Source organism: Lotus japonicus, chromosome 5, assembly GCF_012489685.1.
Source record: "Lotus japonicus ecotype B-129 chromosome 5, LjGifu_v1.2".
Taxonomy (NCBI): Eukaryota; Viridiplantae; Streptophyta; class Magnoliopsida; order Fabales; family Fabaceae; genus Lotus; species Lotus japonicus.
Window position 1 is genome coordinate 39,585,258 of NC_080045.1, and position 17,790 is coordinate 39,603,047.

General features: G+C 38.7%; 2 protein-coding genes across 2 annotated transcripts; one reads left to right on the top strand and one right to left on the bottom strand.

The window, feature by feature from the left end:
• Positions 1-1,394: 1,394 nt before the first annotated feature.
• Positions 1,395-7,541, bottom strand: LOC130720217 (receptor-like serine/threonine-protein kinase ALE2). Its single transcript, XM_057570843.1, has 8 exons — positions 7,138-7,541; positions 5,802-5,915; positions 5,630-5,719; positions 4,595-4,963; positions 4,248-4,517; positions 3,172-3,561; positions 2,836-3,076; positions 1,395-2,360 (listed from the first exon to the last, which is right to left on the bottom strand). The coding sequence occupies exons 1-8, from the start codon at positions 7,199-7,201 to the stop codon at positions 1,688-1,690; spliced, it is 2,211 nt and encodes a 736-aa protein (XP_057426826.1). The 5' UTR covers positions 7,202-7,541; the 3' UTR covers positions 1,395-1,687.
• Positions 7,542-16,700: 9,159 nt separating this feature from the next.
• Positions 16,701-17,588, top strand: LOC130719531 (uncharacterized). The gene is made up of 3 exons (XM_057570152.1): positions 16,701-16,995; positions 17,097-17,322; positions 17,398-17,588. The coding sequence occupies exons 1-3, from the start codon at positions 16,708-16,710 to the stop codon at positions 17,586-17,588; spliced, it is 705 nt and encodes a 234-aa protein (XP_057426135.1). The 5' UTR covers positions 16,701-16,707.
• The last annotated feature ends 202 nt before the right edge of the window (positions 17,589-17,790 follow it).

The following is a 17,790-nucleotide window of genomic DNA, read 5'->3' on the forward strand; positions in this document are numbered from 1 at the left end:
AGAAAATTAGGAGGAAACTCTTTCACACTCAAAGAGAATTCGAGAATGGGAAACTAGAAAAACTTCCAACTCTGATAATCTGCGACACTATTACCACTTTTACGAACGAATGAAAGCCCAATAAAATCAAAAATTGAAGTAAGAATGCGAGTTACACCACAATTCTTAATCATATAATCAAGATAAAATTACTCCTTGAAGGCTTCTTCTAAAGCTCAAATAATCAAGATAATGTGTCAAAAAGCACATTGAAAGAAAACAAAGATCACTACCTAAAAATAAGCCCATTAGATATCAAGAGCTCGGCAATTACAACAAAACATCAAAAGGGGAAAGAATAGGTTTGATGAGATTCATGATGTCAAACACTTCTGTGTGTTTTTTTATATCAGAAAGTTAAATTGCATCCGCCATGTCTTACCATTATGTCACACAGCTCTTACCACTTAAGCTATTATTCGATGAGCACTTGTATAAGCGCAGACACTATAAGATAAACTCAAATAAACGCTTTTAAAATGATACCGTAATTGCGAGAGTTAAAAATGCATATTTTCATTAGAAAGGATATACGAGAAACTTAAAATGAAAAAGAGAGGAGATCAATTCTTACTTACTAATAAAGTAGTCTCCTAAGTTATAAAAACTTTTTAAAAATACTAAATATGGAGTTAAAAGTAGTCTCTTATGGTGATTTAGACAAACCCATAAAGCCCTCATTGCCCCACACTCCAAGGTTTCACCTTCTTATCAAATTCTTAATGATTTAGTGTTCCGATTCTTCTAACTTTTTATCAACTTTTTGTTTCATGTCTAGGTGTGTAATATTTATTGGGTACGGTAGGCATAGGTTGGACACTCCCAAGACTTCACCTTCTTATTATTATTATTTTTTAGAACGTTCACCTTCTTGTTATTATTACTATTTTATCTCTTATTATTATATTTCCTCCTTCTTATTATTATTACTATTTTATATCTTATTATTATATTTCTTCCGTCTCTAATTATAAGCTAATATTGAGACTTATGTGGTGTATTTGATGCCACAAAATTTTGATTAAAGTTACTCATATTAATAAAATAGTTTTTATATATAGGAATTTTGCTTGGGAAGAAATAAATGATGCCAAAAAAAATTGGTAATATTGAGAATGAAAAAAAAGTTGTGCAGAGTTTACAAAATATACATAATCCCATATGAAAAATAATTTCTGAATCCGTCCGTGTTTGTTGTGCTATGTTATAATGCTCCTTATGGTTTGATTCCCTTTACTTGTAAGTGTCATTTAGCTTGATTGGTTTAAGCCTTAATCTGATTAAGGAGCTTTGAGGAAAAAAAAGAATTTAGGCATAAAATAAAAAATTATGCAATTCGATTCCACTAAAAAAGGTGGAAAAAAAAACTAAACTATCCCCATTTCATCCGGCTGTATACCAAATGACCAAAGTTAGTTAACAGACGAATTGAGCTACAATTTAGGGCATTTACACTATGAAATACTGTTCAAGTTGCCTTCCCTGCCGACATAATAAATCAATATTTCAAAATTAGAAGTCTATGTCTATGTGTTCTCTCCAATCTTAACAAGAAAACTTTAGGAATTTGAGACGCCTATCCTAAAAATCAGTCACCAAATCAAACCCATTTTTTAACTGTACATTTCTATAGAAGAAACCTCAAACCTTAAGGCCAGTAACCATCATTCCAAACACGCTTGGAAGGAAGTACTCCATGTTCACTCCTACTTCCAGAAAATCTATACAAGGATAGCTTGCTCCGGGCAGGTCTCAAGGGACCTGATCTATTCCCATGCCTAATTGGCAAAGATATCTCATCTTCAATCAAGCTTGAAGCTGAAAACGGCCTGTTTTCACCTTCAAGTCGACCAGAACTGTATTCCATTGTGATGAATCGAGGGGTAACCCCTTCAGCATTCCACCTACTGCTATCAGAAAATGCAAGGTCACCTCCAAAATCCGACTCCGGAGCAGAAGACTCCTTCAAACTACAGGCCTCATCTTTGTCATTGCATATCAACTTAAGAGCCTGCACAACTTCACCCATAAAAGGTCTCTGATCAACCTCCGGGTGCACACACATTGAAGCAATAGCAGCCACCTTTGCCATGTCATCAAAGTCATAGCTTCCGGCCAAAGATGGATCCACCAGCTGTTCTAAACCCTCTCTACTTGTCAATAGTGGGCGCGCCCATGTTACAAGATTCTCCTGTCCGGGAGATTGAGACATGTCCACAGGTTTTCTGCCTGTTAGAAGCTCGAGCAGTACGACACCATAACTATAAACGTCACTTTTGACGAGTAAATGGCCCGTCATTGCATATTCTGGGGCAACATATCTGTAAAATTGAACAGATAGAAATGGCATAATTATAGAGGGCAGGAATTTATAATGGCATCAAAAACTGATGGCAATCATGCACAAGTTATAAGATGCTGGAGTAACAATTTATGCAGTAGTTGAAGTCGTGGACTTAATTTTGGTAAACTTTTCAGTAGACAAGGGAAGACACCACGTGATGGACGAATAACAATTTGTATTTAGCTATCGGAAGATTTGAGTAGCTAATTAACTAAAATATATGAGTTAACTCATGGAAGTAGAGTTAAACATTATCTGGGCAAAAACTGAAAGATGTTGAAAACCTTTATGATGATGATAACACTCAATAACGCTTATGAAAAGTTACACTTCCTTTACAGGTACAGGATACACTTCGGACCAACCTTTCTAGTTATGCTTGTTAGAGACAAACTCAGGCTATGCAGTGTAACTCTTAAGAAATAATCAAAATGCAGCAAAGTCTTACTTACCCAAATGTACCCATGACCCTTGTAGAAACATGGTGATTTCCTTCGGTTGCTTCCCTTGCTAATCCAAAATCAGAAACCTTGGGGGTAAAGTTTTCTTCTAACAACACATTGCTAGCTTTAAAGTCTCGGTGAATTACACGGGGATTAGAATCCTCGTGAAGGTAGGCCAATCCTCTTGCAGCTCCAAGGGCAATTTTCATCCGAGCATCCCAATCAAGAGGGCTGCTTTCCTTGTCAACACCTACAGGGACAGTTAACGAGAGTTAATTTTAATTTATCAAATAAATTGAATAATTGGTGCATACTCAAAGCCCAAGAAAATATGTTATCAATTACCATGCAAATGAGACTCAACATTGCCATTGCGAACAAGCTCGTACACCAAACAACGCCTGCGCCCTTCTCTGCATATACCAATGAGTTTCACAAGATTTCGATGATGCAAACGGCATAGCATCTCAACTTCCACAATGAATTCATTGTCTCCATTCTGCTTAGCCCTTGTTAGAAGTTTAACTGCAACATCAGTTCCATCATCCAATGTACCGCAATAAACACGCCCAAATCCTCCTTCTCCTAATACTCTTTGTGAACTGAACTTATCAGTTGCTTTCTCAAGCTCAGAAAAGGAAAACGTTTTAACAGAGCGAATAGAAGTAGCCATGGTGGACACTACAGACATTGATCTTGAGCTTGTAATTCTGCTTGACAGCATAGACTCCATGGCTGCATATCATTCATTCATATTTTATCTCAATCATGATGCCATTTACAGCATGAAATAGACGATTAAGTGTCCAAAACTACGTAATAATTCTTACAATTACTGCATGAGGCTAAGTACCATATTTGCAACAATTTATGCATGCCACTCAGGAACACAAGTGCACAAATTAGAGAAACTGGAACTCATCACCATAAATGAGATTTTTTTTTTAACTTCATTACTTTATTTGAAACACCATTATCAATAACAAACAAAAGTGGAGGCAATCTTGTTTATCTTATTGATCATGCACATACAAAAACTAGTACCTATGGGTGAAAAAAAACTGATTTTATAACTATTCTATACAAGTGAAGCACGGAAAGAAGTCACATGTAAATCACAGAAACCTTACTGAAGTGTGGCACAACACTAACATCTAGTTATCAATGACATTAGACAAACCTCAAAAGTCCAGAGATCAATATCATGTGAATTTGCAAAAGAAATCTTCTACAACTTCTTTTCCAAGAAATAGAATATGAAAAATAATTTTCAGACTTGGTAATGAAAGCACCGTGAAGTGATAGAGAATAATTTACAATAAAACACTTCATGTCAATTTTTTCGAATTCTATATAAGCATCTGAAAATTATTTTACAAAAACGACACCCACACCTACAAAATAGAAGTTTAAAACTTTACCAGATCTCTTGTTTACAGATGATGTGAATGGAGGGTCAACAGCACTTGATGGTCTCTTAGTTTTCCTCCATTTAAAAATGATGATAAGTGCTCCAACCAAAACCAGCAAGAGTAAAATGCAAGATGAAGCAATGAAGATTATGGTTCTAAGATTCATTTTCTCGCTCTTGCTCATAACGTCGGCAGTGACTGGGAGAAAACCATCAGTATTTTCACCGGGATCAGGACCCCTCCCAGGTAAGGTTCCATGTGGCGTCGGTGATGGCATACCTGATACTAACTGCTTCAGTCACAACAACATGACAAGAATAAAATAAAATGTTATTAGGACAAAACATAATAACTACCTGGATAAGTAATGTTCAAGACTGTGTAATCACCAAAAAGACTCCGATTTAGAGGAACTTTCTTGTGCCAAAATCTCTTATATGTCAGAACTGCAGTGATATTGTCAAATCTATCTCCAAGTGGAACCAAATTAATATCAACAATGGTTCTTCCCTGATTTTGAATGTCAGCATTGACACCCATTATCCTCACCTGGCTTTGCTTCAAATATGTTCCAGATGCAACTTCAATCTCGAAGTCACCAATTACTGATAAAACAACCAGAAGAGCTGCATCCAGTATAAGTCTGACTTTCATGGGATATACACAACCACAAGGTGAACCAAAGGGAGTTGCTGTGAACGGATCCGTACAGGTTTGACCACAAGCTGCCAGAAATATTTTATAAAATGAGTGAATGGTTGTGTCATGATATACGAGGGAGTGTAAAAAATGCTACAACGCAGAATTTCATGTATTTCAATCAGGAAAGGGATTAACCTCACCACAAATTAAACATTGAATTTTTCATTAAAAAAAAACAATTAGGTCCACTCCACTCCACTGTAATTAAACCCATTAGACCCGATCATAACCTATAGAAGCAGAAAACAATTTTAAAAGGCAAAGGCAACTTAAAAGAACATCCAGAGGCAATTATAGTTTAAAATATTCTTCCCACATAACACTTCTACCTTAACTTAACACAACTTTTTTGAAGTATTAAACTAGTTAGATTCAAAGAATCTTCCAAATAATTTTGGCTTTGACAGTATGCCCATATATAGCATCTTATCATATTTAAATGATAGCATACATTAAAAGAACTGACTAAGATAGCTGAGTCACAAAATTTAGAGTATTAGGTTACAACTAATCAACCCATGGTTCCGTTCATCAACTAACATCACCAAACAGAGATGCAGAGAAAGATATCAAGGGAAAACAAGATTGTGACCATATATAGGAAGACCAAAAAAGCTATTATATTATACACAATCCAACCCCAGGTAAAAGTAGGAGCAGAAGAAAGGAGTCAAACTTCCAGAAATTACCTTGGTCTTCAGAACGGGATGGAGCCACAGCATAAGGTTTCACACTGTGGTGATGGTGAGGATGTTTCAATCTTAAAGTCGCACTGGGCCCTAAAATAGGATAATATTGATTCTTAGGATCATAGCAAACATGTAGTGTAACAGTAAGTTATAGAAAAAGACGATAATATACCTTGATAAGATGGAGCTGGCACAGGAGCAGAATATGGCCCAGAATAAGGTTTACTTAACCACGCTTTAGCTTGTTCAGATGAAGCAAAAGACAGACCAGTATAACCCAGCTCCGCTGCAGGAAAAATACCTAATATGTCATACAAAATGGTATAGTGCTATATAGAGATCTAAAAAGGAATCTCTTTAAAATAGAAATAATTGATAATCCTTTTCAAGTAGTTATCCCCAAAATTTCCTAATTCTTTTCATGTAGCCAACTTCAGCCAGTGGAAAAGTGCAAGTTCTAATATGATTCATTTTCATTAATTGCAAAGTATGCAATCCAATATGGACAGCAGCAGAAGAACATAGAAATATAGCATTGGATTCATTCAACAAAAAACAAAAAAAAAACTTCTCAAATATTGGATGCGTATTTTACTACATATCTTGCTAGATTATCCTTGCCTCCAATTTAGTTTATATACTCACCTTAAATCCATTGAAGATCCTCTACCATCATAGCACATCCTCTCAAAGATTATCCTTTTTAATATTGTAGTAGAAACATAAACAAGTATGAAATCTTATACGCGGCCCATTGAGATGGTATAATCCCAAGCAAACACACAAGTAGAATCCGAAGAGGAAGCTATGAACAGTGATTTAATTATGACACAGAGGCAAGCTGAATATGCTTCTAGATTACTATTACTCAGTGTTCAGATTATTAGATAGAGAAGAAAGAATGAAGATGGGAGTCGGGAAATGGCAGACATGCAGTTGGATCAAATTGCTAAATACAACTTTAGTAGAATGCTGCCCTGAGATCAAAATACTCAATAATATTTACATATAAGTCAATCCATTCGCAGCATAGTTACCATACAGCTACAGCCCAAAAGACACCAAAGTAAGCAAGATTCAATACACATTGTTCCCCCGTGTCAGAGAATTACGGGTTAGCCAATAAGTAAATTGATTTGACAACAACCTCGGATTACTAAAGAGCCGTTAAGCAAGAAACATAAGCCGTATGCGACACACATAAAACTAAAATCATAAACAATTGAGCAGAACGAATAGAACATAATTGCCAACCAACTAATATGTAAGCATCACAATACGAACTCCCAGCAAAATTGCAACTTTCTAGCGCCATCAGTGTCAACATCAAGCTATAGAACTAAACTAAGCTTTACCCTAATGGTTGAAGACCAGGGAATGCAAAGTGGCAACAATCAAATCATTTATGGTAATTCACCAAAAACTAAACTTTTCAATTCTTTCAATTAACAAGAACCAAACGCGAATAAAACAACGAGACAATGAAGCAATTGGAGAAAAGCGAGTACCTGAGCAGCAAGAGAAAAGCAGCAAGTGAAGGAGAGCGAGGAGGAAGGTGATCGGCGTTGGCATTTTCTCAGAAAGGGGTAGCGGTGACCTCGCCTGAGCTCCGGAAGCTATCGTCTGCGCGGCGGCATTGTGAGGCGGAATTGAGAGGTTGTGGAGGGTTTATGGAGAGCGAGGAAGGAAGCATGTACAATTGAAAAACCTTGATGATGATGAAGAAGAAGGAGGAGAGAAAGCGAGAATGGTGGTTGTGAGTGACACGGAATCTTCTAGATCCCTGAAATGCAGGGAGAGAGAAGATCTAAGAGAGAGAGAGAGACAAAAATGGCGGAAGAGAATAAATTTTTGTTGAAACGCTGCAACTGTGTAAGAGTGAGTGTAGTTAAGTGAGTGTGTCTGTGTAGTGTTTCTACTACATGTCATGTGTGGGGGCGCGTGAGTGAAAAACTGGGTCTCGACTCGTCAGTGGAAATTGGAAACCGCTCTTGTGGGGCTTGATATTACCCTTTATGGCCCAAGCCCATCGAACCCGTACGTCGTCAAGTTTACAAATTGGACCTGTCAATATTTAGGGGGGCAATGGGCATTAATTTTAACACCTCATTATTAATCTCACACCCTCTTTTATTTTCTAAATTCCCGTAATACCCTCTCTTATAAAGAGATAATCAAAGTGTGAAATAGTATTTTCACACCTACTAACTGTGAAACATTTTCACACTCAATGAGTGTTTCACACTCACTAAGTGTGAAACGCTTAAAACGAAAGGAAGAAGGTGAAGAGATAATGAACATACTCGATTCACACAATTGTGTTTCACACTCAAGATCATGCGTGTTTTTTTATATTTTCATTTCACACTCAAGCGTGTGAAATATTTTCAAATTTCACACTCAAGAGTGTGAAGGAACCAACTGTTAAGAATTTTAATTTTAATTTTAAATATTTCGTTTTTTTATAATTAAATTTCACACTCAAGTGTGTGAAACATTTTCAAATTTCACACTCAAGAGTGTGAGTTATTGAACTGTTAATAATTTTATTTTTAAAAATAATTTTTCATTTTTTTATATTTTCATTAGAGTGTGAAATATTTTCAAATTTCTCCCTCAACAGTGTGAAGAAACCGACTGTTAAGAATTTTATTTTTAATTTTAAATATTTCGTTTTTTTATAATTAAATTTTACATTCAAAATTGCGAAAAATGCAAGCTCACACCCTAATGTCAAACTTTTCCTTGTACGGTTTGAATTTACCACCCCGCTCACACCCTAATGTCAAACTTTCCTTCCCGTTCAAGGTTCCATAGTCAGACCTTATCATAACAACAACAAAGTCATTGTCATTCCCCACCAACTGAGCCCAATCAAAGACTTTCATGCCGATTTTGGAATTTCTACAAACAACAAACACGGTTAGCATATTATTTAATAAAGTCAATCAATTGTATATATCATATTAAGAACATGAGATATGTGAACCTTTTCAGTGGCGAAGGCTTCTGTACAATCTGCCATAACAACAAGAGATGATGCATTCATGTCATCTATTGCATTCATTAAATCTTCATCCCCCTTCAATACGTGACCCCATTCTTTCATAGCATCCACTTCATTATCTACTTCTTTCACATGATCCACCTTGATATGATCCCCTTCAGCCACATTATCGACTTCCTCAATAAGCACATGAGACATAATTAGCTATCATGAAATGGAAAAGAGTAAGAATCAAAAAAGAAAAATTCGCAAACAAGTAAATTTAACACTTTAGAGTGTGAACGGAACAACTATTTCCCACTTCAAAGTGTGAACTACAAACCAAATTCACACTCTAAAGTGTGAAATATGAACAACAGTGATAAAATGAAATTTTCACACTTACTCACTGTGAAACATTTTCACACTCAGTATTTCACCCTCACTGAGTGTGAAACACTTAAAACGAAAGGAAGAAGGTGAAGACAGAATGAACATATCTCGGTTCACACTTACAAAGTATGAAATATTTTCACATATATTAAGTGTGAAAAGTGACAACGAAGAAAACCATGAGATGAGAGTAAAAGTGAAGGGTGGTGTGACAAACAAAGATGATGGTAGTGATAAGGTAGGAAAAGGGATATGTTTGGAATGAAATTAAATTTTAAGGGTATTTGAGACATTTTGGTTCATAAAGGAGGGTGGGAGATTAATTGAGGAGGTGTTAAGACTAATGAGTACAACCCGTCTCAACTTGTCTCACGATCACCCTTGCCCACTAACTTTAAGAAGCATTACAATTTTCTAATGACTCATTTGATGGTCAGGATAGAATAAGAATAGGATATGATAGATAGTTGAATGAAGGCAGAATAAGATAAGAGCCGGAAAGGCTCTTATCATATCTTGTGTTTGGGGTAAACAGGATAATGATATGATATGATATAAACGGTGAAAAATATATCAATTTTCTTTTGAATAAAATATACATAATATTTTTTATAAATTAATTTTTCTAAATTAACTTTTTTTAAAAGTGATTATTCTATTAAATTTATTTTTTACAATGAGTCTATGTTTTTAATTAAATAGAAATGCCTTCCTCTTGTAACCAAAAATAAAATTAACTAGAATTTTTTTTATAGGCAAATGTTAGTTGTTAGTAATATTAGTAAATTAGAGAAATAATTTTAAACAATAGAAAATGATAATATAAAACTAGTCTATATTTACTACTAATAAATTGATATTTATGTCAATAAAAATTGATATTTATAAGTGAGTAGTCAATTTCACTATTAGTGAATAACAATTTTTTTTTATTTTTACTACAGTAGAAAGAAAAAAATAATGTTTTCTTAAGTAAAAAATAATGTTAACTAAGCAAGTGATAATGATAATTTAATTATTTTATATCGGTAAATTCAATGTTTTCATCATTGATAAGTTAGTTCATTTTTAATTAAATTTATGAATAACTTAATAATTTTAACTTAACAATAACAACTAGTAATTGAAAAATAAAAAAATTAGTATATTACTAAAATCGATATTTATATATTTATTAATTAATATTAATATAAATTATATACTTTATAAATATTGAAATAATTGAATTTAGGGTTAGGGTACTAAAATATGATCGAAAAATTGTTATCTTATCCTGTCAAGATAGTACTATCATACCTCCTCCTCATGATAACTTTTATACATGATGGACATGATAGGATAACATAATTGTGTTATCTGATCCTGCTGGTACAACAAATAACATATTAGAGTATGATATGATTATAATATTCTATCATGTCTGTTTATCTTACCCATCAAACAAGCCCTAAGCTCACATCACAGTGCTCTACCGAGGAGAACCTCATCTCCCTGCAAAATTCCTTTGTTTGGTTGCTGGTAAACTGTGTCCCATTGTCCAATACAATCACCTTCGGGGGCCCCGAACCTACATACAATCCTTCTCCAGTAGAAATTGACGATCTTTGTTGTCGTGATCTTAGCAAGTGGTTCGGCATCGATCCACTTCGTGAAGTAGTCCACAACCACTAAGATTAACCTCAATTGAGACATGGCAGTCAGGAATGACCCGATCAAATCGACCCCTCACATGGCGAATGGCCACGGTGCACTTACCGTTGTCAACTGCTCCGGCGGCGCTTTTGGTAAATCCGCGAAGATTTGGCACTTCTCACATTTCTTGACAAATTCTATGCAATCTTTCCTCATAGTCGGCTAGTAAAATCCTGCCCTCAAAACTTTTCACCCCAAGGACCTTCCCCCGATATGGCTGGCGCAAACTCCCTCGTGAATCTCCGACATGACTGCCATGTACTCTTCTGGCGGTAAGCACCTCAGAAGTGGCGAGGTAAAACCTAAACGAAACAAATGTCCATCCATTGCGCTATAGTGACTCGCCTCTCGCCTTTGCTCTTTAGTGTGTTGCACCACCTCACTTGGCTCTCCCACCAGGATATCTACAATCGGATCCATCTAAGTCTTTCGCTGTGTCACGCACGCAACTAACTATCCCTCGATGCTCGGGCGAGCTAGAGTTTCCTGAATCACGCTTCGGTTGTTTCCGGGCTTCCTGGTACTCGCTAGTTTAGACAGCTCGTCCGCTCTCTAATTCTTTGTTCTTGGAACGAACTCAACGGTCAACTCTTGTAAGCGACCCATCAGGAATCGCACACGCTCCAAGTACTTAACCAGATTGGGCTCCTTTACCTAAAAAGCCTCACTCACCTGGTTCGCCACCAACTGAGAATCTGTCCTGATGAGCTAGCTATCAATCTGTACCTCGATCGCCAACTTCAGCCCGACAATTAGTGCCTCATATTCTGCTTGGTTGTTGCTTGCCTTGAACTCGAACCTTAGAGACTGCTCCAAAGTCAATTCCCAGGTCCTTTCAAAGTCACACTTGCCCCACTTTCGTTTTCGTTCGAGGAACCATCCACGAATAACGTCCACTGCGTGTTCACCCTCTCGTCGGATTCTGGTGTTAGTTCCACCACGAAGTCCGCCAGAGTCTGTGCCCCAACTTTTCCTCGCTTGTCATACTACAAACCGTATTCTGATAATTCTACTAACCATGCCACAAGCTACCCGACAAATCCGGTTTCTACAAAACTTGTCTCAAAGGCAGATCATTTCTCACTCTTACTTAAAAGCTTTGGAAGTAAGGCCTCAACCGCCTGGCGGTCACAAGCACGACCAATGCCGCCTTCTCTATCTTCTGATACCTGATTTCCGCCCCTTGCAGCGTGTGGCTTACAAAGTATACGATCTTTTGCTCGCCATCCACCTCTTGCAAAATCACCGAGCTGATCGCGTTATCGCCAACTAAGAAGTATAAGTGGAGTTGGAGACCTTGGATTGGCTTCGACAATATGGGGGAGCGGACAAGAGTTCCTTCAAGCGATTAAAAGCTTCCTCGCACTCAAGAGTCCACTCAAATGTTGTGTTCTTCTTGAGGCACTTGAAGAATGGAGTCGACTTATCGCTTGAGTGATGAAGGAATCTTGAAAGGGCTACAATCCGTCCCGTCAAGCGCTGAACTTCCTTTGAATTCCTGGACTTTTCATATGTTGTATCGCCCTGCATTTGCCAGGGTTAATCTCAATTCCCCTAGATGTAATCATAAAGCCTAGAAATTTTTGCCCCTTGAATCCCGAAGGAGCACTTCTCCGGGTTAAGCCTCATGTAATCATGTTGTGCTTGCGGAGCTCGCCAAAAGCCTCGGACAAGTCCTCATAATGATTCACCCGCATCACTGACTTCACAATCATATCGTCCACGTAAACTTCCATGTTCCTCCCGACTGGTTGGCGAAGACCCTGTCCATTAACCTCTGATAAGTTGATCCTGCATTCTTTAACCCCAAACGACATGGTCTGATAGCAGTAGTTTACCCCGGCGCTCATAAACGTGGTTTTATCTTCATCCGATGGGTGCATTCGTGTTTGATGATAGCCCGAATAAGCATCTGTCAAACTTAACAATTCGTTGCCCGATGCTCTGTCGACCAGCTTGTCAATGCTCGGTAACGGGTAAGGGTCCTTTGGGCATGCTTTATTCAGATCTGTGTAATCCACGCACATTCTCCATTTTCCATTGGCCTTTTTTACAATCACCACGTTCGCTAAGCACGTGAGATACTTGATTTCACAGATAAACTCAACAACCAGCAGCTTGTTCACCTCTTTTTGCACGACCTTCTCTTTTTCGTCGCCAATCTGACGACGTAACTAGGAGACTGGCTTAATTCCTGGGTTCAACGCCAACTTATGGCAGATGAAGTTTGGGTCTATCCCCGACATGTCATTATGACTCCAAGAAAAAAGGTCCAGTTATCCCCCAACAATTTTCTTAATCGTGTCTCTTGTTCCTTGGTGAGCCTTGTCCCGATCTTAAGGACTATATCGCCAAACTTCAATTCCTTAGCTTCTTCGGTCAGCGTTGGCCTGTTCAAGCGCCCCTCGCCCCTTGGGTCAAGATTCTCTTCTGGGGCTTCAATCTCGTGGCACTTGTGGCCGGTCGAGGCATTCTTCTTCCCATACAAGTCCAGGGAATTGCTATAGCATTCCCTGGCTCGTCTTTAGTCTACCTTAATTCTTCCAATCCTTCCACTGGGTAACGGGTACTTAAGCGCCAAATGAGCTGTCGAAATTACAGCACACATTCGGTTCAAGGTGTTCTGGCCGATGATCGTATTGTAGGACCCCACCACTTGCAGAACCAGGTATCTCACCCTCAACACCTTGGCATTCTCATTTTCGCCAAAAGTTGTATCTAAATCAAGGAACCCCCGGACCCAAACTTGTTCACCCGAGAACCCCACGAGAGTTCCTGTGTAAGGAGTCAAATCATCGTCCGCCAAACCGAGCTACTCGAATGCATCACCATAGATGATGTCCGCCAAGCTGCCCTAATCCAGGATCACACGCCTGATGTCAAAATTGTTGATCCGCAACAGGACCACAATTGGGTCCTCCAAGTGAGGCCGGATCCCAGCAAAGTCTTCCGTTGAAATAATGATATCAGGGTGCTTCAAACCAAAAGGATTCTCCTGAACAGAGTTCACCACCCTCACAAGTCGTTTCCTCGCCGCACGGGTGACTCCACCGCCTCCGAACCCTCCGGCTATCTTGTTCATGGTTTTGGATAGCGGCTCCAACTCCTTATCGAATATTTCCCCGGCTCCTTGCACTGTGATCGCCAGGGTTTCCTGTCTCTTCGCTGGGGCCCGCTTGCGATCACTCCAAACATATTGCCTCAAGCGTCCTACCTTAACCAACTTCTCAATCCCTTTTCCCAAGGCGTGAGATTCATTGGTATCATGGCCTACTGCACGGTGGTACTCACACCATTTGGTCGCGTCAACATTCCGCGGCGGGCGTTTAGGCAATTATGGTTCGTCAATCAAGTGCGTAGCCTTTATTTCGCGGAAGATGTCCGCCAGGTTAGTGTTGAGTACTATGTCTGTCTCTGCTCGCCAGCTGGAACTTTGTTGCTCCCAGCGGCGACGTCGTTCCACGTTTTCCCGCCACCATAGTGGCGCCAATTGCTCTTTCGTCGGCTTCGCCATTGACTTTCCCTTCGCCTCCTCTCGCCTACCACTCTTCCTCTTCTCACCACTGTACCTCTACTTCCCAGGTTGTTTCACTAGGACTCCATCCTTCTCTCTTTTCGCGCGCTTACGCTAGAATGCATCGTCCTCTTCATCCAAAATATACATACTCGCCCGAGCTCAAACTTCCGTCATGGATCGGGCTGGTTTCCTGCTTAGCTTGCTATTTAATGAGCCTAGCAATAATCCATTCTTGAATGCTCGCCCGGAAGCGCGCGGTTCAGATTCCTCTATCTTTACGGATTCTGCACAGAAACGCGCCACGTACTGCTTCAATGTTTCGCCCTTTGATTGGCGAACGTTATACAAGTTATCAATCGTCACCTGCCTGATCTCGCAAAAATTGGTGATAGAACCATGGGACAAAGTCGTAAACCACGTCATCGTCGTGCTCTTGAACGTCGAGGGGAACATCCTGCACTTTACTGCGTCCGATGCCGCACTGATCACCATTTTTGTATTGAAGTAGAGAAGATGATCCTTCAGATCAGTCTTCCCGCTGTAAGACTCCAAAACGAGATTCTTCATGTTGTCCGAAATTGCAACCTCTCTCACTTTCGTTGAGAAAGGTTCAAACTCAGCGACTGCTGCCGCCTCACGAATTCCTTCGTCTTGTTGCTCAAGGCGAAAGAAATCGAGCTGCGTCTACATGCGTTCATTCCTCTGTTGAATGTCGTCGACACTACGAGATATTCACTACCAGACTCTGTGTGACCGTCATTCGAGGTGATGGCGACGAGGAGTGTGACAAAACTGGCGATTGCGTCGGACTTTCCGGCAACGAAGGTGATGGAGGCAGCGGTGAAAGTGTTGGAGAACGCTGAAGGACCGACTGCTCATGCCGCACCTCCTTGCGTTGCCCCTGCACCTCTCGCTCCTGCGACCTATTGCGACGCAGAGATGAGACGCGCCTCTGTTCTGGTGAATTACGCTGTCGTCAACGACGAGTCTCCATCAGAAATCGTCTAAGGAACACAAGGAATGAACGAATTCTACAGATACCGCAAGAGTTCAACACTGATCGGAGCTTATTTCAACCATGCAACCAATCCACGTGATCCGGGAATAGAAAATTTATCGTTCCCCACAGACGGCGCCAAATGTTCTTGACATGAACATTGAGAAAGGGTATGTCTAGAGAGATTGCACTTAGAGTGAGAAAGTTAGAGAAAGAATATAACTGAATTTCTTATGTGTATTTAGCAAATGAGCCAAGAGTCCTCTACAAATGGTAACCGCTCCCTATTTATAGGGTGGGAGCTGGGCCTGATGTGTGCAACTGCCTCTGTTGGGCCTCGCTAGAGGAGGCCCAATTCCTAGGCTGGGCGGCCGCCGCTTGGCGGGTAACCCCTGGACGTAGGCCCTCCGCTCGCCCAGTCCAAATTCCTTCCAATTTGCCACACCATGAGATAAATTGAACTCTATTTTCCATTGGAAATTACACGAGCACATATCAACCAATTTTGTAGCAGGATTTTAGTCCAAATCATTAATTATTTAGAGTCCAAACACGAAGTGTAACTTTGGATGTTCTGATGTACATCAACTAACTAATTTTTTCCCTGCCCTTTGCATTTATATTATTAGCAAATGTAATAAACAGATTTGTGTGCTTCTCATATATAGTTTTTGAAATACTATTTTTTCACAACCAAACTCACATGCTTGTTCTTCCAATGAGTCCAGGTAAATATCACAGAGTAATAGTAGTTCTAGAGAGTAGAGATATATAGTAATAGTGGTATAAAAATTGAAACCAGTGCATGTTGGTCTTTCTATTCTAAATCTTACTGTTACAACAAGTAATAACAGTTTTTAACTAGGTTAATTGCTTCTTCCAATTGACACATGGTAGAGTTACAATCTACCCTATTTCTTAATTTGAGTAGCTTAGTACTACTACTTACTTACCTAGTATAAATAGAGAAAGAGAGAAAGATTTATAGAAAGCCATTTGGTGAACCAATTCAGAATTTTAGGTATTAAATGAGAAGTATAATGTAAGCAAACATGACAAGAAATTAAAAGAAAGGATGTGTTTAGAAAGGAAGAAGAATTAGTGGAAGCTACGTTTTTCCCTATTTGTTTCAGATTGATTTGGACATGTTTATATTTTTCCTAATTCTGCTTTTTATTTTCTTGGGCCTATGGAACCATAATCTTCATATTAATAGTTTGCTATGTTTGTACTTGTCATAATTGTCTCTTGATAACAGGGGTAAATATGAATCAAAACAGCGTGAATGTTAACATATTTAACTATGGAAACTACGTTCTATCAGATGGTGGGGGGTTTGTTTTGCCATTGCAGTGACAGTTAGCTCTTCTACACAATGGTTTTATGAAAATAGTTGTCTTAGGAAACTACCTATAAGTGGAGAAGGTTTAAGAGGAGAGTTATTACAGAGATTGGTCAATCGAGATGATGTGACATGTATTGATCAACTTCGTATGGACATTAGGTCTTTTAATTTGTTATGTGCTATCCTTCGTAATGAAGGTAAATTGAAAGCGGATGGATTGGTCACAATTGAGGAACAAGTGGATATGTTTCTACACATATTGGCACATCATTCAAAGAATCATGTGATAAAGTTTCTCTTTAAACGGTCGGGAGAAACAATTAGTAGGTATTTTAATAAGGTGTTGAATAGCATTGTACGAGTGCATGCATCACTCCTTAGAGCACCGGATCCTGTATTAGAAGATTGCTTAGATGAAAGATGTAAGTGGTTTAAGGTATGGTGTTAGCCTATTGTGATTAAGAAATGACTTTCATTGTCAATAGTTTTGTATTATTCTTTTAAGATATTCATTTTATATTTGGATTTTCCATATAGAACTGTCTTGGGGCACTAGATGGAAATCGCATTGAAGTTATTGTTCAAGCAATTGATAAACCAAGATATCGTAATAGAAAGGGGGATATATCTACCAACGTCCTAGGTTTATGTGCTAGAGATATGAGGTTTATATATGTGTTACCTGGATGGGAAGGATCTGCATCAGACTCAAGGATATTACGAGATGCCATTTCTAGGAGAAATGGTTTAAAAGTTCCAATAGGTATAAGCATTGCATATTGCAAAGTGTATATGATTATAGATTAAAAATATTTTAAATTGACACGTTTTATTATAGGTTACTATTATCTCGTGGATGCTGGGTATGCGAACTCTGAAGGATTTCTCACTCCATATAGAGGTTATCGTTACCACCGCAGTGAGTGGAAACGTGTATCCACTCCACAATGTAAAGAAGAGCTCTTTAACATGAGGCACTCTATGGCTAGAAACGTGATAGAGAGAACCTTTGGATTGTTAAAGATGTGATGGGCTATACTTAGAAGTCGGTCTTTTTATTCACTCAAAGTCCAAAACAACATAATCATTGCTTGTTGCCTCTTACACAATTTCGTTAGAAGAGAAATGTCTATTGAACCATTAGAAGCACAACTAGATTTGGAATTTGAAGCACAATTACACAATGAGGATGTGGCACATAATGATACTATTAGTACGATTGAGACGACTG